Consider the following 20,850-nt stretch of genomic DNA (forward strand, 5'->3'; position numbering starts at 1 on the left):
TGTATAGGCATTTATCATTCTTTCGATAAGTTTTGCTAAACATTTGAAGCGGATGTTTGGAACTAATCCTTTCCAGCGCATCTAGTTGCAAGAAGAATCTGCTGCAAGAAATTGTATTTGTATGCACAGACATTTAGGACGCACGCACTGCACCCACGCTCAGTCCATGAGCGCAAAATACTAATAGACAAAAAATCGCAAACGCGAAAAACGTGGAGCGCCAGAAAAAGCGCTCTACAAAAAACGGCAGGTGAAATAAGTCGTGGTAGCAAACCCAGATCATTTTTTCGCAGATGGTGCCACTGACTCACGTTATCAGGCTCATTAATCCCAGCCTAAGGAGCACGCTAGCGAACTCGCCCTAATAAGTCATCAGTACTGCGTGTGTTTGTGAAGTATCCTTGTTTAGTGCGGAGCGGTATAGTGGCGCCACACAGCATACACTCGACAAAAGAAGGCTCTCGCCTCCCAGGTTCTGGTCCGCATTGTTGCGCCATATATAGCTTTTTCGTTCGTGATTACACACATAACACACAAAATGCTTTATAAGAGTACAAGAATGCGTGCAAACTCTAAATCTCGGAAGGCCAATGACACATAAGAGGCTTCCGACAAGAACGTTCGCCCAACCAGTGCAAACACTAAGTATGCGCTGAAATAGGGAAAAAAAGCCTACTTGTCACAGTCTTCATTTGCGTCTAAATATTTGTGAACTCAACACAACAACCGAGTTCTAATTTCGCACTAATGAACGAGGTGTGAAATATAGCTTCAAGGTGATAGATGGCACCGCGAAACATTTTGCTTATTCTGTACTCTCCTTCATATAGTGCCATCTGTTGACTTTGTACCACTACGTATCAAGTTGAGAGGATGAAGATGGCTGCCGGTAAGGCAATCTAGTTCTGCGTTGTTGCAAAGGTATCGGATATGTAACGAGTGGTCAACTCTAGTGCAGTTCTGCACGAGATTTCTTATTAACTCCTCTGTGGCAACCACCACTGTGAAAGGCACACCATCCATATTATAGTTCCAGCGGCTTGAAAGGACGGATCCATAAGGGCGCTGTCACAGTCACTCGTCTTTCTTTCTTTCTTTCTTTCTTTCTTTCTTTCTTTCTTTCTTTCTTTCTTTCTTTCTTTCTTCCTTTCTTTCTTTCTATCTTTCTTTCTTTCTTTATTTCTTTCTGCGCGAAATCGTCAGGCAGACACTCCATAGCCCGCAGCCTTTGTGCAAATACTCAGAGTGCACGTCTGTTTTAGGGGCTACGAACTCTTCCGCCTTTGTTACACTTCTAGAATTTTTTGTTATTTCTTCTGTCACTCTCCTCAGCGTACGATAGGTGCTTTCGACCTTCAATTCCCTCTTCAAGTCTTTTCTATAGCCCTTTTCCTTTTTACTTTTACCGCTACATCACATTTCTGCGGTAACCTGCTTCGTCCTAAGTGTTATCCACCCGTCTGATATTTCGTTCTTTTTATTCGTTCCCTCTTTTTCTACGCGTACACACGTGCGTTATTGCACGTATGTGAGTGCCTTCGCCTGTCTGTGTGGTCCCGTATTCGTAAGTGCGTCAGCGTGCGTGGGTGTGTAAATCTGTTCCTAAATGCCTGAGTCTGTTGCTTCGCCGCAGTAATAGCATCTTTGCAGTGATGTACCCTTTACAGAAAGGAAAAAATATACATTTGGTCGCGTAGATCGGTGCAGACTCTCCGGTACGCCATAAAAAGGTCACGCCAGCTTGTCATCCAGTCTCACCACTTTCTCCCTTAGAGGCCGTCCAATGGTATTAAGAAGAAATGATACAAGGCCTCTTGAGGAAAAGAAATCGGGAAGGATAAAACAGGGCAAGGACGAGTGATCTTGCCAGCTAAAAGCTGCTGAGCAAGAACGTGCGTGAGAAAGACGCATGCTATTCGCGAAAGAAACAATAGCAGCTGGTCTGAAGGCTCGTTGTCTACGCTCTTAAGTCTAGTGTGTCGTTTACCCATGATTTTCCGATAGTGTGGGATGTCCCATTATTATCATTGTTCACTTTGCTTCAAGTTAGCGATTCACCCAACGAATCCCGCCATCGTGTGCCGTCCTTTCTCTTGTTTGTCTTTTTTTTATTCACCTTTTGTTCGCCCTGGCAAACTCACCACAAGTAGACGTGTCTACACAAACGCTGCAATAACGCTGTCAAATCGGTGAGATGCTAAGGCTGGCGACTTCGAATGATTGCTCCAGAGGACACAGACGGAGCAAAGAATACTCTAAATTTCCTACCAGCAACACATTTTTCTAATACCCTCCCCACTTAACTGGCCATTTATGTAAGCATACGCACTATAGAAATTGAAATTATTTAAAGAAAGGCAGCGAGGTCGGTCTGAACAAGTATGTGCCAACGTCCTGCTACTAAGTGTACCGCTACTGCTGTGCGGCTTCGTATGCATTTTCGCTGAGGCCAAAACGCTCAGAAAATGTGAAGGCAAAGGGGGCACTCGATTTACGCAAGGGCATTCTTTATTTAATAATCTGGATAAAGTTGGAAGAGTTTCAACCATTTACCGCCGGCTTCTCCAGATGTGATTGCCGAATGATTAAAGGAAGATAACATGAGGTGACTTAAGATAACATGAGGTGACTTAAGAAGCTTTCTGACAATGAAACACTCATCCATCGATTAATGAATTGGTTATAGCTCGACGAATCAATGAATTACTATTCTGCCATCACAAAGGAAGATAGGCCTATGAAAGACGTCGCAGTGACTGGTTCCGAACTTGTTTTGACAACATGGATTTCTTAGTCGCGTACTAAAATCTAATTACACCTGCACATCTGCAGTCTTTCTCCGTGATAACACGGTCAACACAACCGGGAATCGAAACCATGACCTCGTGTTCAGCAGCAAACATGACTGCGATACGGTGTGGCTAATACACACTTTTTCTTCATTTCTAAATCATTCCTGCCCGCACTGCCTATGCAAGTGATCTTGCAATTATCGCTAAAAGTAAACTGCAATTATCGTTGAAGCAAGCCGCATCGGATCTCCCGTAACGATAAAAGCTCAGCTCGCTGCCTTGGTCTTTTAGTGCATCACTATATTGTCGCGGGGATTCACGAGTGCACGAGGAAGAGACGAAATCGTATGGTACAAAATTTACAGGCTGCTGCTACCACAGGATGGTTGACAGCATCTCACGCGGCAGTCCTTCGCGGAGGGAGTCCTTTGCTCGCATGCTCAAACGCGATGCCTCGTAACATCACTCAGGGTGGATGGAGCGCCTTCACGGCGCCTCCTAAAGTCCGTCAGTACTGCTAGTCAAGAAGAGTGGTAGGCGCGACACATGGAAAGCATCAGTAGTAGTAGTAGTAGTAGTAGTAGTAGTAGTAGTAGTAGTAGTAGTAGTAGTAGCAGTAGTAAACGACTTTATTGGGGGCCTGCTAGGCAGGTCCCTACTCAGCCGTTGGCTGGTCCCATGTCGGAACAGAGAGACCATGCCTTTCTGCTCGTTCACGGGCCATCAGGGCAGCCAGGTGCTAGACGTCTTTTTTCGGGTCTGTGATGGCCTTCGTCCAGTCTTCTCGGTTAAAAACATGTAACACAGGGCATGTGTTACAGCATGCCGGAGCATGTGATCTAATCAGCTAAATTCAGCGCCACAATCTGGGCAGAGCGGATCAATGTCCGGGTGGAGCATGTTAAGAAAGCCCCTGAGGGGTAGCACCCCGTCTACATAGGTAGTAGACGTAAAAGAAGAAGACCGGCAATGTGGCAGCGGAGTGATGAGGTAGTCAACATTGTCGAGTTTGCGTAGAACTTTGTAGGGTCCCGTGTAGAAAGAAGCAGTTTCTCGCACAGGCCTTGGCGTCGAGTCGACTTCCTGACTAGAACCAGAAATTCATGAGGGTACTCGAGTTCGTGGTGCTGGCTATCATAGCGCTATTTTTGGGAGGCCGGCAATGCACATAGCCTAGTATGAGCAACCTGGCGAGCTATTCTGCCCCGACAGATGACGTCCTGAGCACATGCGGTGGGTACGGGGGGACCAGCAGGAAGGAGCGTCCCGAAGGGCAACGCAGCATTGCAGCTGTGCAAAAGCAAGAACGGCGTATAGCCGGTGGTGTCATGCTGACACGAGCTTTAGGTAAAAGTAACGTAGGGTAGGATGGCCTCACAATCGCGGTGATCAGTAGAGATGCACATAGGCAGCCTATCCGACGGTAAGACCGTTGGTCAATGGATGGTACACTGCGATAAAGCGTTCTTCAGTCGACCAGCTACGAAGAAACAGCCGCCATGATCAATAAGAAGCTGGCCCGGTACGCTGTTTCGAAGAATGGTGTCATTGAGCAGAGAGTCTGCAACGTCTGTTGCGCAGCTACTGGTCATGGCGCGCGTCATAATGAAAGGTTGTTTCAGAGAATTTGCTGTTTTGTATGCTACCCCGTTTGCGGACTTTGTATCGACCACTTTTATCATCTTTGAACGGAACTGAAACGCCGGTTCTTGCGTTGTGCGGATTGCCATCGGCTGGGAAGAAACAGAGCAAACTGCGTACGTACTCCTCCTTAGTATAGCTAGGTGCAGTCCCCGAATAACTCTCTCGCAACTCACACATGCGCACAATTTACGGGAAAAGGCGGTGCAACTCTCCAGTGTCTGCACCTTTAATAAAATGGAAATACAGTCTCTCATGGCACATTCACAATGGGGAATCCGGCGGCTACAGCGAACGGAATTCTCCTGCCGCTGAGGTTTGCGTCGTGCACACTACTTGCCCACCGCGCCACCGGAACGCGGTACAGAGCCATCTGCTGTGTAAGATGCTCACCTGCAAGCAAGTGCGGGATATCCCGCAGTTGCCGCAAAAATCGCTCCGGAATCGATCGTCGCGGAGGGGGCTAACCCGGCGGATCTCGCTGCCCCGCCGAACTGGGTTCCGCGCCGCTGCAGACGCCGAATATCTCAGTGTGAACGCGCCATAACAGCGGTCTGTGAACTTGTACACGCAATTCATTTGAGTCACAAATACTTCATTCACTGTGATCTTGACTCACTCGCCTTAATTCTATTGTTCCACATTTTGCAGCACGAATGGATCACAAGGTCTTAGCGTTCACCGAGCGGCATTTCCAACACCTGGTCGCACAGTAGCAGTGTAGAAGCGCTAATGGTTTCTGACGCTTGTGCGCTTTTGCCCAATGCAATGCGGGGTGCACCGCCGCCTGCGCAATCTCGTGTTTCTAGAGCAAACTACTGCAAGGAAATAAATTCACTCGCCATCCCCGCCCTGCGTAAGTAAATGTCCAGTGAAGCTGTTGAAAACCACCACTGCAACTGCTGAAGGGGTATCCAGTGCTTTATTGTTGTAGAGTAACGGCAGTAAAGGTTACTTCGACCGTACACCTCCACTGGTAGTATTACCCTTCTTTTTATCTTTGCCGCTCCTCGTATTCACACTGCTCCTCGGGAGCCCGAACTAGTATTCGTTGCCCACCCATGGTGGTGTTCCAACAGCAATGATATCAGTTGCCATGCTTCTTCTTTTAGCGCGGACTCTTGCGCAACCGTAATCTTTGCAGGGAAATGTCTGCGGTTAAGCCCTATGCATGTGCTTTGCATTGTTATCAGGAACGCCTTATCATCAATTAGGTAGTTAGGACGCTTGTTTCGTGCTTGTTCTTTTTTGAAACAAATGGGGTGGTGTATGTTTTATGCGTGGTGCCAAATAATGAATGCGCTTTTCGCTTCGCTCTCCTTCGCTCTCCTTTTTTCTCATGGATGACAGAAAAAACGTTTACTGATACACGGCAATAGTGAAGATTGTAGCATGTACAAATTGGATGACGGTGAGGGTTTCTTCAGTGAAAAGAAATATCTTCTGGCCTGTAAGAAAAAAAGCTCGTCTCAGTTCGTGAACCTGGATTGCGCTCGCGTATACAGCTACTATTCCTGTTTTGTACATTGCGCGTAGACTGCTTAAATATGCACGACGCGAACATTAGTGTGGTGCTTGCCTTCGTCGCACATGGTGGTCTAGTAACGAGGGACAACCAGCGGCGCAAGCAGATTGGACAGTGTACCACCGTTTTGGATCGGTAGTTGCCTTAAGTTGCACTGCGAATCAGTTGGGTGATGCACGCATCTGATGGCATAGCCAACACAGCGACATGAACTACGCGGCATCTTAGTGTTACCTTCTTTCCAACATGTAGTTCCTTTTTGTGCTTTCGGTGGCCTCTAATATGTCGCTCACACTTTGTGCACCACCTGCTCTCAATATAGACATGATCAGTTTTGTGGGAATTGCAATTTCACAGGTCTTTCCACCCATGTGGATGTCAACCTCATACTCTTTGGACCATGTAATCACGTATGATAGCCTCTGGTGACGCCAAATTATCGCCAAAGAAGGCCACAAGCAAATTTTGCACATGGCTGCAGCAGGAATGGATAGAACGGGGAGCATCAATCAGGGGAGGAGTAAGTGCTCACCTTGATAGGCTGCTGCCCAATGCACCTGACCATCCCGCTCATCCTAGAAATGTAATACAGCAACAATCACCGAGTGGTACAGCATTGAAATAGGACTATGCAATCAAACCACTTCAGCATACGACTAACATAACGCATTTGCACTATACTTTATGCATTGGCTACCATCCACATGACAGCAGTGAGCATACACGCACACGGGTCGCTTACGGCACATTCAACCGTCCGGCTGCCGGCGTAATGCTTGCCTTCGTCGCAAATGGTGGTCGGTTAACAAGCAACAACCAGCTGCGGAAGCAGATTACCAGTGGGTCCTACCTGTTTGCACTGACAGTCACCACTGAAGAGGAGAAACTGCACTGCAACGCAATCGCGTGACGGAAGCATCTGCTGCCGCTGCCAACATAGCGACATGAAGTACCCGGCATTTCAGCGTTACCAGCTTTCCAAACTGCGCATTTCTATTTGTTCGGTCGCGTGCCACTAATGTGTGACTCACACTTGGTGCCCCACATTCTCTAAATATGGGCATGGTCGATTTTGTGGGCATCACCATTTTTCAGCCACTTTTCCAGGCCGTTCCACCCATGTGCGTATCAACTTCGTACACTTCGGACCATGTAATCACTTGTGACAGTCTCCGTTGATGCCAAATCATGGCCGAGGAAGGCCACAAGCAAAATTTACACACGGCAGCAACAGGAAAGGACGGAATCGGGAGCACCAATGACGGTGCGTGTAAATTCGGAGTATATGTCGCTGTGCGGACTGCAGGAGCAGGTGCTTGCCTCTAGAGACTGCTTCCCAATGCAACTGACCAGGCTCCCACATACGAGAAACGTAACATGGTCACGAGTACCAAGTCGGACAGCAGCACAACAAGATTCCGCAATGAATCACTTCAAAGTAGCTTGTGAAAAAACACAGGCTGTCTACCAAGAATAGTAATTCTGAACTAGGAATCAAATATGGGAATGAGAAAGCTTGCATTCAAGAAAGAAGCCACTCTGCCTTGCAGGCATTGAAGGCCAAAAATATTTAGAAATGTTTAATGCTACATAACACACGGTACGAATGTTAATGCAAGACACTCGCCAATGCCACATAAGCTATTTCAGGGGAGCAATTGGACATGGCAACGCACACTAGAAAATACTGCTACAGATATGTTATGCTACTAGACAGTGACTGGTGTTAAGTATGAGCAAAGAATTGTTTGACCTTTAATGTTTCGATGAGGAGGAGGAATAATCTTTAACAATATTGTAGACTGAAAAAGCTTGCATTCATCGAAAAAAAATTATTCTTGGCACAAATGGTATTTAACAAGGCCAGGAAACATTATGGAAGGGCAAGCTGGCGGAACTCCTTTGGCCAGCGTCGTCTGTGCTTGTTGAGAGGTTGCAGGTACATCTGAAGACAGAATTTTTGTTGTTGTGTTACCTGGACGACTCGGCCGATATACGTGTTGGTGGAATGATGCCAGAGGCTCTTTTCACTCTTAGCACAGTCGTCTGTAGACTTCATATCTCATCGAAATACTTCTGGAACAAGTTCATTGTTCATGGAGTAAAGCCTTGTGAATTCGGCTCCAGCCTCTTCCTGAAGGTGTAGATGGGGGCTCCCGTGATGACCAATATGTGTTTGGCAGAGACTCTGTTGGTGCAGAACAGTGACACATGGCATACAGCAGAGATTATCCAAACTCATGTAGTGTTTTCTTTTATGTTAGAACCACATATGCTGAACTGTAAATACGAACAAACGTTCATATCATCTGCTACAAACAAATGACATGTATCTCAGGACTATCAAGCCAATACATCATATATCAAGCATCTTTATTTCTGAACTAGGTGTTGTTTACCTTGTAGTAGCAGCCAAAGTCCACACAATGACCTTGTTGCAGCAGGCACCAGCTTCTATTTAGTGCGTGGAGTGCGTCGATTTATACTAGTGCCACCGTCATTATTGCATGTCTGGAACAGAAATTTTTGCCGCATCAGAAATTGAATAAGCACAATTTTGGATTATGAAATGCGAAAAGATGTGACACATATTTGTTTGACATATATATTGTGTGATATTTTGCAGGGTGTTTTGAAGCATGTTGCGCTCTTGTTGTGTGCTGCGCGTGCTCTCTGGTGTCAAAGGCCTAGTCAGGTGCCTTTTAGTGCCGCCTTTTGTCTTGGCACCAAGACAAACCGCCCTTGAGCGTTGTTTTGTCCATAAACAAACAAACAAACAAACATACGTGTAATGGTTTGCGACTAGAGAAGACATGCAAATATACATTGTTTGTTGTAGGGTGCTTAGCAGCATGGTAAATAAATATTGCTGCTCTCAATGAAATTAATGTCTGCCTAACTACAGTGCATGTCAACAGCTAAAGTAATATTAAGATCACAAATGAGAACATTTGTTCGCTCATTTATACAGTATAACAGATCCCACTGCTGGTTTCACAAGCAAGTGCATGAATGACATGAAGCTATTAGAAAAGATGCTTTCTTTTTCTGCATCAGCATGATGCACCGCTTCGCTACTAAAAAAATAAATGTCCTCAGGTAAACTAAACTGAACAGCACGAACATTTGAAACCAAAGAGGTACGAATTATCGGTGCGGTATCATGCGTGCAATTATTGTATACATTAAATTCAGTACTTTAGCTTCAGTTTATCAAAAGGTTATTAGGTTCGGTGGACGAAATAACTTGCAGGCAGACTGGAAAAAAAGATATATTGATAAGGCTACTCACTCATCCATGGCTACGGCTACAGCGAGATAAAAAATATGACGCGCTTTCCGATATCGCTTCCTCTTTCGTATAATGATGGCTCCGCAACTAAATTTTTATTGTGGAAACAGCAATGGAGGGTCCCGACTGCCCATATGTAGTGCAGCATCTAGTTCGTTAACTTGTCTCCGCCTTTGAGTTAACGAGAGCAATATTACATGAGGATTCAGGCAGCGATAATAAACGACTCGCCGGTATTGCTGTCCTCAGTCGCAGAAGATTGTTCCCGTTTCGATGCAGATGCATGGCTCACGACAGAAACGTAGCTTTCGGGCTTGCTTGTCCGCTTGCAAACGCGACAGTTCACCCCAAGGTAAATAACGCTGTACATCTAAGCGCAATAAACTAGTTTTTGCAATAAAGAAGCAACCAGTCTAAGTGCACGAACGAATGAATCCGTGCCGCCATGCACTCGAAAATACAGGTAAACATTTTAAATCCATGCCCGAGGTCTCGTGGAAGATCGATGATACTGAACGCTGTTTGCGTTTCAAACGAGAAAAAAACAATAAACTTGCTAATGAAGAGTACCGTATTTATTTAGCAATGATAATTTTATGGGCTGCTTCGGTAAGTGTAGAAGAAATTTTGTAAAACAAAATTGCGCTTAAAACGGCGCCTCTTGCGGGTAATATTGAAACTAACTCCAGCATCCCGTGAGTGCTTCTACTATGCTTGTTTTTCGCGCTGTGTGGCCATTTCTTCTACTTGAGAGAGTGCGGGTCTTGGCGCGTTGCTGGCGGTGCGGCGAGCGCTAACTGCTGGCGAGATTTGGAAGCGCGGCGCATGCGCATAGATTCTTAAGGGCCGTGCTTGCCCCGCGTCGTCAGCTACTTATCAGCCCTGGGCGTGCTAGGCACTAGCGCGCGCTGATCCTTTCAGCTTTATTTTTTTTTCGCAGTGTGACGCAAATGATACCAACTCTGCCTCCTGCTTGTGGAATAGGCGGACATTTTATGGCTGCAAAGTCACGCTTAGTATGCTCTTTGCTATCAAAAGTGGTCAGTTTCTGCGAGCAGCGTGTGAAAAGCATATGACTACCTCTCCGAAAAAAAAGCAACCTTGTTCATATTACTGATTACCCGACGAGAAGCCGGGCAGAATTGCGGCAAAATTAGCGCTCTTCTGCGCTTGCCGAGCACAGGGGTGGAGAAGTAGCAGAACAAGCGGGGCACACGGCGCCCTTACGACCCTGTGCGCATGCGCCGTGTTTAGAAATCTCGCCGCCAGTTGGCGCCGCGCGGGCCGCTGGCCATGCGTTCGCGTGTTCCGTCTAAGAGTGAACCCTACTGTACTTCCTATCTTTCTCATGGTGGCTGAATCATCACCACGCAGGAGTTCCCTACGGTAGGTAATTATTCTAACAAGCAGAGTTTAGCAGATTAATTAGCAGGCTTTACCTGACGTTTATACTTTCGTGCAGTGATGTTGGGGTAGCAGTGTATTGTATATCAAGATACACGATACAATTGTTCGTGTATCGGAAAAGCAGATACAGATTCACGTTTTGCCACAGATATCATGAATCAAGATATCATGAGACAAGATACCCAAGGAGTATGTAAGATAGTACGTAAGATACATGTATCTTCGATATTGCCCAACACGGCATACAACACAGCTACAACACGCATGCGCACAAGCCACGGGCAAAGGTGGCGCAACTCTCGCGTGTCTCCACGTTTAACTAGTCAGAAATACACTCTGTAACAGCGGCCCGTGAACATGGCCGGACACATGGTTGCAGTCCATAATATGCCATTCACTATATTTTTGCTGCACTCGCCTTACTTCTATCGCTCGACATTTTGCAGCAGGAATTGATCTCCGCGTGTTAGATAGAGATCATCCAGCGGCATTTGCAACAGCCGATCACACAGTTTCAGGATAGAAGTGGCAATGATTTCTCGCACTTGCGCGCTCTTGCCTGATGCAATGTGCGTTGCGCCGCCGGCTGCACCATCTTGTGTTTCAAGAGCAAAGTGCTGGAAGGAAAAATAGATCACTCGCCAACCCGGCCCTGTGAAAGTAGATGTCTAGCGAAGCTCTTAAACAGAACGACAAATGCCGAGGGGGACATGCAATGGTTCTTTGCTTTAAAGTAAAGGCAGTAATGGCGATTTTCACGGCACGCCACCGCTGGTCGTATTGCCGTTTTTTTTTTTTTTCATTTAACGCACCTCGTATTCACGGTTTTCCTCGGGAGTCCTATGTCGTACGCGTTACGAACCCATGTTGGTGTCTCAAGAACAATGATATCTGCTGCCATGCTAGTTATTTTATGTGCAAAAGGCTAGGGACGTCCCCCCTATGTCGCAAGCCGCCGTCACCGAGGCGGGTTGCGAAACTGTAATCTTTACTGGGAAACTTATGCGGAAAGCACTAAGGACGTGCATTGCATTGTTACCAAGAGTGCCTTATCATCAATTATGTGGCTCGGACGCTTGTTTTGTGCTTGTTCTTATTGAAACAAATGGAGTGGTGCATGTTGTATGCGTGGTTCCAAAGAATTTATGCACTTTAGGCTTCGCGTTGCTTAGTTTGAAGCCTCATCCACCTCCAACGCAGGTCGGCCTGGTATTCATACCTCCGGGATGCGCCCACATGCTTGAACATGGATGATTCATAAAACGTTTATTCATACACGATTATCGTGTTTAAACACTGCAACAATTCCAAAACCGTGAGGGCTTGCTCCATGTAGACGAAAACGGCTTGACCTGTAATAAAAAAAGATTGAGACGTTTCAGTTCGTGAACAACGGATGGCGCGCGAGCATACTGCTGCTGTTCACTTTTTGTGCCTTGCGCGTAGACCGTTTTAATATGCACGACGCGAACATGCTCAACGACCACAGCAGCGTCAAAGCGCAAACGGAAAAGTTGCGTACGTGGTGGATAACGCTGCGTTGATCTTGAAGGTGCAACGCCTGGTGTGCCAGAGTAAAAGCACATATCCAAGCAGGGCCTCGAGGCGCAAGGCTTTACTGAATTGAATCGCTCAAAGAAAAATATGTCAGAGAAATCGCAAAACAGGCCCAAAACACGCCCTAGAGATATGATAGCATCGGAGTTTCATTTCACTATACAAGAAAACACAAATCTGTTGCGCGTAAATTCAAACACAAGCCCCTTACCCGAGCGGCGCGGACCGCTCGATTCCTTGCAACAGCGACGCGCTCGGCTCTGCGCATGCGCAAGAAAGCTGCGATTGCCGGGAAGCGTGAGAAGCAGTCAGAGGTCATTGAACTTTATCGCGTCCCACTCTTAAGGGTGAAGCTTAAGTGCCCTCCAAATTTTGCCGCGAACTGGCACAGCCAGCCACCCGGATTCGAAGCACAAACTAAGGACGCGAACGCGGAGAAGGTCTTCTCGACATCAAGGAGCCGCCTCCTCCGGTGCTCACTTGAATCGCAACGACAGGCATAACATCGCCGATTTCATACGCGGCACATGGAGGCGTGCGCATTAAAGAGAGATTTTCTTAAGTGACCGACTGCACTTCGAGGCATCAGGTTCTCGCCTGTGCCAAAAAATTGTTTATGCGATTGTAATCTTGTTGTTTACTTTTGCAAGCTACGCTAGGAATGAGTGAAACAATAAACACATTATGCGGATCCTGCACACGGTGGGAATCGATGTAAGCGAAGTTTTCTGCACTGTTTGCTATGACCAAACGTACTTGGCAATGACATGCACGCCACATGTTTATTTCTTTATCGTTTAGTCCAACGCGAGGGAGGTGGGTTGATGTTAGGAGTTGCTTTGCATGCACTCCTATGCTTGTCTGCGAAGTACACATAACTGTCATTGTTGTGCGTCACGCATGAGAACCATTGCGAGTGTTGAGAATTGTCATTGCCTCACTGGTACATCGTGTCGAGGCAGAAATATTAAGCTTTTATTCACTTACGGGGCTGTATGTGCCCAAAACTAGACTCGTGCGATGAGGCGCGTCGTAGTGGTGAACTCGAAAGTAATTTTCACGCCATGGTGTTCCTTAACGTGTCCCCTAATTTGAGTTCCGGGGCGTTTCTTTTATCGTGGTCCAAATGTGGCTACTACCGTCGTAAATGTCACGATCTCGAGAAACTCAATAGCCGCAAATCTACCGGGGCAGGCACATAAATGTTCATTGGACTCGTGACCGCTTTCCTACTGTGGCCTAGACTCTACGGCGCGCTGTAACGCGGCTCTGCTTCAGCAGGCCATGCGTAAGTTGTCCGCTTGATAAATTTGCGTTGTGTTTTCGCAGCAATAACAGAAACGTACCTTAACGTACCTTCGACTTAAATTAATGATGTTCCCCCGCAACCGCTCTCGCGTCAATAGTAGCAGCCTTTCCTTGCATTTTCGCATGACCTATCCCTATCCTCTTCTCCCTCCTTGTATGGAAACCACGAGCGAAGAGAGGCAAGGCTGTTATTCACTCGTGTCACGACTGCATCGGCCCTACACCTTCCATGCCCCCTTCCTACTGTTCTATCTAGCTTCCATCTAGACGTTAGCGTCCGTAGCTGGGTAAGCGCTGCAGTTTCTGCAATGCCTTTGCACGGCGCCACGGATAATTAGAACTCTTAAGAGGTTAGTCCTGCGATGCCAAGGGAGCTCACATACTACGTAATGAAAAGGTCGGAAGGAGTTTTATTGCATCGCCTTTCCTCTCTGCCGCGCTCCTGTCCTGCATACATAAGCATTAACCACCCTCCCGCCCGACCCCCGACGCGGTGTGCGAGACAGCAGCGGCAGCAGCAGCAATAGTGAGGAAGTAGAAGCAAGAGGGAAAGATAGCTTCGCTTCATTAAATTACCTATATACACTCGGTGTCACCCTTGTGTAAAGCCCGGGAATGGTTGTCTCCAGGGTGCTCAGGAACCAGCCATCGACATCTAACGGTAGTTGCAGGGCCCAATTGTGCCCAGCACCTGCCGTTAGATGTTCGGGCCAGAAACTAGCGTTAGACGTCGCTAGTTGCCTCCAGAGCGCCCCGGTTGCCGCCGTTCCCGTGCTCTACACAAGGGTGATGTGAACTGCACGTCACAGAAAAAGCACATCCATATATTCAGCTCCTAATGAAGACGACGGGTGTTATAATTCGCTTGCGGACCACCCATGCTGGGACCCACATATTATATGGCCTCTCCAAACGGTCTTCCTTCGCAAGAACGGACCGTCACGACTTGGGTCCTCTGACATCACGAGAGAGCCTTAGATTAGAGGTGCCAAACAGATTGCGTATGCAAGAACTAGGGACCATGGTACTACGCAAGCTCAGACCCCTACCTCTGGACCGCGGACTCTACTGCTCCAATAAGCAGGCCGCTTGCGGTCCTTAATCTAAAGCTCTCTACAGATAAACATCACCGGTTGGTATAAGCCAACGACGTATTCTGCCACATGTTCAACTGTACAACAGACGTTGGCTACCTGCACCGATGTTTCTCCAATTCACGCTACAGCTATGTTCAGGGCACTTAAATGCACTGATATTTAGAGACCTTTACTTCTTTACCGGCAACACAGCTTCCGGAAACTCTTAAATTCAGTTCCTCGGACATTTAAAACAGAAACGTGGTTGCATTAAGGTCAAATTTGCTTTGTGCAACACCCATATAAATTAATTATGCTGCGTTTCTCCTTTTTGGTCGCTTCCCACTGTCGTATTTGTACTCTTGCTATAGGTTAGACTATGAGACACCCGCGTATATTGTTTTTCTCAATTGTGGTTATGTAAGGTAATTAGATTGTATATTTGTTTTAGTGCATAAGTCAAAGCAGAAAAGTTTTACACTGTCCTTAGAAACCTGCCACTCTTGCTTCTGCACCTCCTCCGCTATGCCACGTTGCCATCTAGGCGGTAGTGCCTCAAAGTCCCGCTTTGCGGACGAAAGCCTGTATAAAGAAACATCGAGTACGAGGTCGCGTGATGGTATCCCGGCCACGGCGCACGTATTTCGATGGGAGCGAAAATCCGAAACCACCAATGCACTTAGATGAAGGTGCACGTTAAAGAAACACAGCTAATCCGAAATTGCGGAGTACCCCACTACGGCGTGCTTCATAATTAGATCGTTGTTTTGGCATGTAAATCCGCACAGTTTAATTTTGATAAGAAACCTGGAAAAACTTTTGAAATTAGATTTTGTTTTGAAGACAAGGTCTTCTTTGTCGACTTTATATAGATTTGTGATGCGTGGAATCTGGGCTTGTGGTCACATTCGCCGCATAAATTAGATAATTAGGTGCCTGCTGGTGCAGATAAGGCATCGAAACCTGGCGTCACAATGTAGCTGTGACCATGTCTTTAATGTATAACACTAAAGCTCTGAATAACACGGAAGTGCCCATAAATGCAAACATTGCAGTAGATAGCACGTCGTGCAGGATGAAAGTAAACACTTGCTAGCATCAAATTTAGCCGCATAATACTACTTTTCTCTATTTACTATTACCGTATATACTCCGGTAAAATCCGCACTTTCTTATTCCGAGATTAGGGGTGAAAATTGGAGGTGCGCCCATAACAGGAAGAAAAAAACTTTTTTTTCGTGAATCTTTTCTGTGGTACCGGCCTTTATTGAACTACTGTGGTGGCTTGTACAGGCTCTGGATATTCCCTCAGAGGGCCACCTTCCCGCTAGAATGAATTCTGAAGCCCCAGAGAACAGCGATGGCAGCCCCTCGGAGGCAGCCGCTAGATCTTGGAGGCTGTGACATTGCTACCTGGAGGTGCCGGAAATTCGGCATAGCTGCCTTATATTGCCACCGACTAAAAATAAAGAAAGCTTCCGTACTCTCGCACCACACAACAAATACCACTACCAACATTCTAACGAAATTCGAGGGCGCGGCCTACACAGTCACAATTTTTAAATATTTGTCTTCGGGGATTTTTTTTACAATGTTCTGAGTGCCATTTTTACGTGGGTGCGGCCATTACACCAGTATATACGGTATTCGTATATTTTTAGGGTTGTTTCTTTTCCGGTTTTATATATATTTTTTTATTTTCGGAGGGTAAAAAGGGGGTGGTATTTTTTTCAAGCTGGAAATTTGGGAGAAATTTATTTTTTTCCGGTAAAATCTACAATTGTACGAATAGATAACATTCGGGTATTTTTCAATTTTATTGTAGGGTGTCATGAGTGTAATGAGAAGGAAAGTCACTGAAGAATAAAAGTGGGTTGGAGTGCATATGGCAGACATTGTCAGCACCAGTTGGAAGGTTACAATTATCATTGAAAAGAAAGGCGTACAAACAATGCATCTTACCGGTGTTGACATATCGGGCAGTGACTCGGACATTGATACAGACGCTTGAGAACAAGTTAAGGAACGCGCAAAGAGCGAAGAAGAATGGCAGGCATAAAGTTGAGAGACAAAACAAGAGCGGTTTCGATCAGAGAGCCTACACGGATAGCCTATAACCTAGTAGGCATTAAGAGAAAGAAATGGAGCCGGGGGGGTCATGTAATGCGCAAGTTAAATAACGGGTGGAGCATAAGGGTTACAGAATGGGGGGCGAATAGAAGGGACGCGCAGTCGAGGACGGCAGAAGACTAGGTGGGGCGAAGAAATCAAGACATTGGTGGTCACTAGTTGGAATTGTTTGGCGCAGGACAATGGTAATTAGAGATCGCAGGGAGGGGCCTTCGTTCTGGAGTGAACATAAAATGGGCTGATGATGATACTTGACTGTAAGCGCAAGAAAAGCCTATTGTGCCTTTTCTTCAGCCGGCCTCCGCAGAATGTCACGGTGAGTTACCAACTCCTAGTTAGGCGCGCTCGTTGGGCGGTTGGTTGAGGGCCTTGTAGCGTCGCCGTTCTGGGCACAGCTTGTGAACAACTATCAGTAACTAGAGTTCACTTAAGCAAACAGGCTCTAACTTCGTTGTCTCGACGCAGGGTTCGTGCTAGCACGTGCGCACCGCGAACTCTTTGTAGCATGCAAAGAGAGAGAGAGGGAGGGAGAGAGAGAGAGAGGGAAGGAGAGAGAGAGAGGGTGGTATTTGGTTTCAGAATTCGCAGAAAAGACGCGTTTAACCCGGATATCCGGAGACATGTCCGGAATGTAAAAATCTGGTCAAATTGTGGTTGACCGGTAAAGAACAAGGTTACGTTGATACATTTCAACATCTGCATAATTTCTGCCAAACGAACATCTGAGAAAATAACTGAGTCTGCTTGCAAAAATGCAATAGAATTAGAAATACTCACAAATACTTACAAAAGAGCTGCCAATCAGGAGGGAGGGCGTCCTTGAAGGCCCCCGTGACTAAGGCCACACCGCACGCAACACCATAAAGCCCACACAGCGCCTTTAGTGCCATCGTGGTCCACTGCACCAAACATCCGACAGACAAAATTTGTGAAAGCATGATGTAACATATTATGAAGAGCTGGAAGTAGCTATCGCTCAATTCAAGTTTACAAATGCGTCACTAAATAAAGCCTTTGAAGTGCTATGCTTGAATAATTGGGGCACAAATTAGGTGTTATTGTGATCTCGATATTTAGTCTGACCAGCTCTTTTGAAGTGCGCATCTGCCGGCCAATACCAAAGGCTATAACGAAAAAGCGCAGGCTAGCAAAAAAATAGTTATTCAAATCCGTTAATTTCGCTCATTAATAGTTTGTCGACAAAGCTATTGATATTGTATTACCTGAGTATCATATGATAAACAGAATGCTATTGGAAACAAATCCGGAATAGTATTGAATCGGTAAGTAAAAATTTCACAAGGTTGTGCCGTCCTTCGACGTGAACAAGCCGTTAACTTACAGAAGTTGCGTGATTTATGAACAGTATATATATGTCCCTTGTAGATAATAATTATTAGGTCCATAATATTTCAAGTGACGAGGAACTATGAAGCTGGAGTTTGATACCGCTTACTGCTGCAAGAGCCACAACAAAATACGCCTAGGTTAAATTGATGTGTCTTTGCCGATGAGGCAGTTGCCACTAAACCTGAAGAAATTTGTGCACACAAAAATTAACATGCACTTTCACGATAGGGACCTTCCACACAGCAAGCAGCTTGGGTCAGCTGGAGTAGCGGTCACCAGCAGGCTTCAAATTAGCGTACGTTTAGTGAAACAAAATTGATGCTTTAAGAACTGCGGGAATTAAAGCGACGTTTTGCTTTTGAAGCACAACACGTACAGAGCACCATAACATTACATAATCTTCAATTCCCTCGCAGGAGTTGTTGCAAAAGTAATATCACGTCACATTTGCAACATCACGTCTACCAGGTCAAGGTGTTTAGTCTTCAAGCATAAGCTCGAACAGCTCACCTGAACAAGGATGTAAACGCAAACATGTACTACAGTACCAGGTGCCTACTTCCAACTGCTGTCTGTCTAGCTCCCCAGCAACCACTTCCCTTTTATATGACGTAGGTGCCCAAAGGCGATAAGCAATTTCTTCTTCACGGCTGGGATAAGCGAGTAAGTAGAGCAAATGTCTATATTAAATCATGAATTTTCACACGGGCACTTTAAATGGACACTGAGCATTCCTCTACCCAATATTAACAAGCTGGATGTCGTGGACAGAAAGCACCAAGCACATCATGGCGACCAAACGGAGACGGGGGACTTCGCACTTCTGCGGGCGATACGACACGCGGCTAGCCAACGCAACAATCGCATCGAACACGTGACCGAGGAATTCTAGCTTTGTCAATTCTTAAGAGCCCAGCCGCGGTAACATTCAAGAGGCATCTTTCAGGCACTTTCGCTATCGCACGCGTGCTGAAGCGACAAGTTTAGTTGAATCTAATTACCTACATCAGGCAAGCCATTCCAATCACTTATGCTTTGTTTTAGTACAACGGCAAATGAGCTCGCATACTGAACATAAGAAGCATTGATCCACGCCGTTTTCATAAAATTCCTTTCTGTCGCTCTCTAAACAACACCGAAGTCGAAAATTTCCTATGTAGTAGCACCTCTGTACAAGTCTGCAGCGAAAATAACAGTCGAAAAAATTGTTGAAAATGATGCCCTCATATCAGTTACAGGAGTTGCACGATGAAGAATGTGGTTGCCGCTTGTTTTTTCTTCCCTATCCCATCTCTCCTCTCAAGCCCTTCTTCTTCTCGCCCTGTGCTGATTAGGGCACGTGGAGGCTACGTCATAACCCTGGCCAGGTTCGCGTTGTTCTTTTTTTCTTGTTTCACAGCACCGCTCTGTTCAGGTTACCACCACTTTGCCACGTCTTTCGGCTGCCACAATGCCTCCCGTGCCGGGCCGTGCTCCTGCTAAGAAGGGCTGCGATATACCTTGTATGAATAACGTGCGATTGCTTCACGTTTTCTTTACAATGCGTTATTAGCGGGCCGACAATCCATCCCGCAAGGACAAAACAGAAAGTGCGAGAAAGCGGACGAAGGAGGCCCCGCTACTCGCCGGCGCTTTGCCAGAATCGAAATGTGATACGATGCCGCCGTGTTTCGTTAGTAAAGACTTGCCAGTGCCGCTTGCATGGTGTACATCACCGGCACCAAAGAGAAAAACGAAAGGTGACACATTGCGTCGTAGCCACGAGGAAATTCGATTTCGTGTAAAGTTCTTAATGTTCTTTTTCCAAAATAAAAAAGAAAACGAGAACGATCGATTTGGGACAGCGAGTCGCAAACCAAAACACGCGACACGTATACGCGCCAGCAAACAACACAAGGAGGAACAGCAAGCGCTGACAGCATCAACTACAAGGAGGCGCGCTAGGCTCCAGGTGGCGCAGTGGCGGACCGACGTGTTTTTCCAGGGGTATATCAAGAAAGTAAATCACCAAATATTGTTTGTCACCTCCACCCTTGGAAAAGGATGACGAAGGGAAGAAAGGAGAGGCATTGCCAGTAGAAGAGATTGAAAGGGTGATTATCGCCGGCGACACAAACCTTGCTAGCTGCTCAGAAGCAATTGCGGAGAGAGTGAAAGTCAATAAAAGAGTGGCGGTAGAGTCATTTCACGGCGAATAATCGGTTCCGTCATTGAGCGAGCAAAAGCTAAGCTCGCGGAAAATGCCCACGGCCGCAACATTGTCGTACTAGCAGGTGGGCTAAATGACATCCTAAAAAAGAAAGGCACAGGACTAGCCCAGCGCTGGGTGAAGGAGGGTAGACAACTTGCGCGAGCTGTCCCCTCAGATGGAGATCGTGGTGTGCACGGTGCCGGAGGTGCCTGTACGTGACAGTAAAGTACGAAGAGCCGTAGTGGCTACTAGTGAGGATATATAAACAACGACCTGGGAGAAAGGTTTCAAGGTTGTAGAAGTAAACAGGCAAGTGAGAAGCTGTGGTCATTTAAAACGAGAGGGGATCTACTTCAATTACATGGTTGGACCAGAAATGGGCAGGAGACTTGCTGGACGCAGGGCGGCTTTCTTGGGGGGCCCACGGGCGCTCAGGGGGCCTCTCTAGGTAGTAATGAAGTAGGCGCCCCAGGGAAACCGTAGAAAACCATCGGCATCAATAACAGAAAATGAGGAAAACAAGAAAGAAAGCTCGCTATGTTATAGGCTACAAAAACATTCAGGGCAGCCCAAGAAAGGAA

General features: G+C 46.5%; 1 protein-coding gene across 1 annotated transcript in view; it reads right to left on the bottom strand.

Moving 5' to 3' along the window:
• Positions 1-4,686: 4,686 nt before the first annotated feature.
• The window catches only part of LOC126517581 (uncharacterized), a 68,948-nt gene continuing 52,784 nt past the window's right edge, over positions 4,687-20,850 (bottom strand). Inside the window, exons 4-5 of the mRNA XM_072285165.1 lie at positions 17,516-17,627; positions 4,687-4,826 (exon numbers count right to left, since the gene is read on the bottom strand). Coding sequence (XP_072141266.1) covers positions 4,687-4,826; positions 17,516-17,627 — 252 coding nt within the window. The remainder of the gene's footprint in view (positions 4,827-17,515; positions 17,628-20,850) is intronic.

Source organism: Dermacentor andersoni, chromosome 11, assembly GCF_023375885.2.
Source record: "Dermacentor andersoni chromosome 11, qqDerAnde1_hic_scaffold, whole genome shotgun sequence".
Taxonomy (NCBI): domain Eukaryota; kingdom Metazoa; phylum Arthropoda; class Arachnida; order Ixodida; family Ixodidae; genus Dermacentor; species Dermacentor andersoni.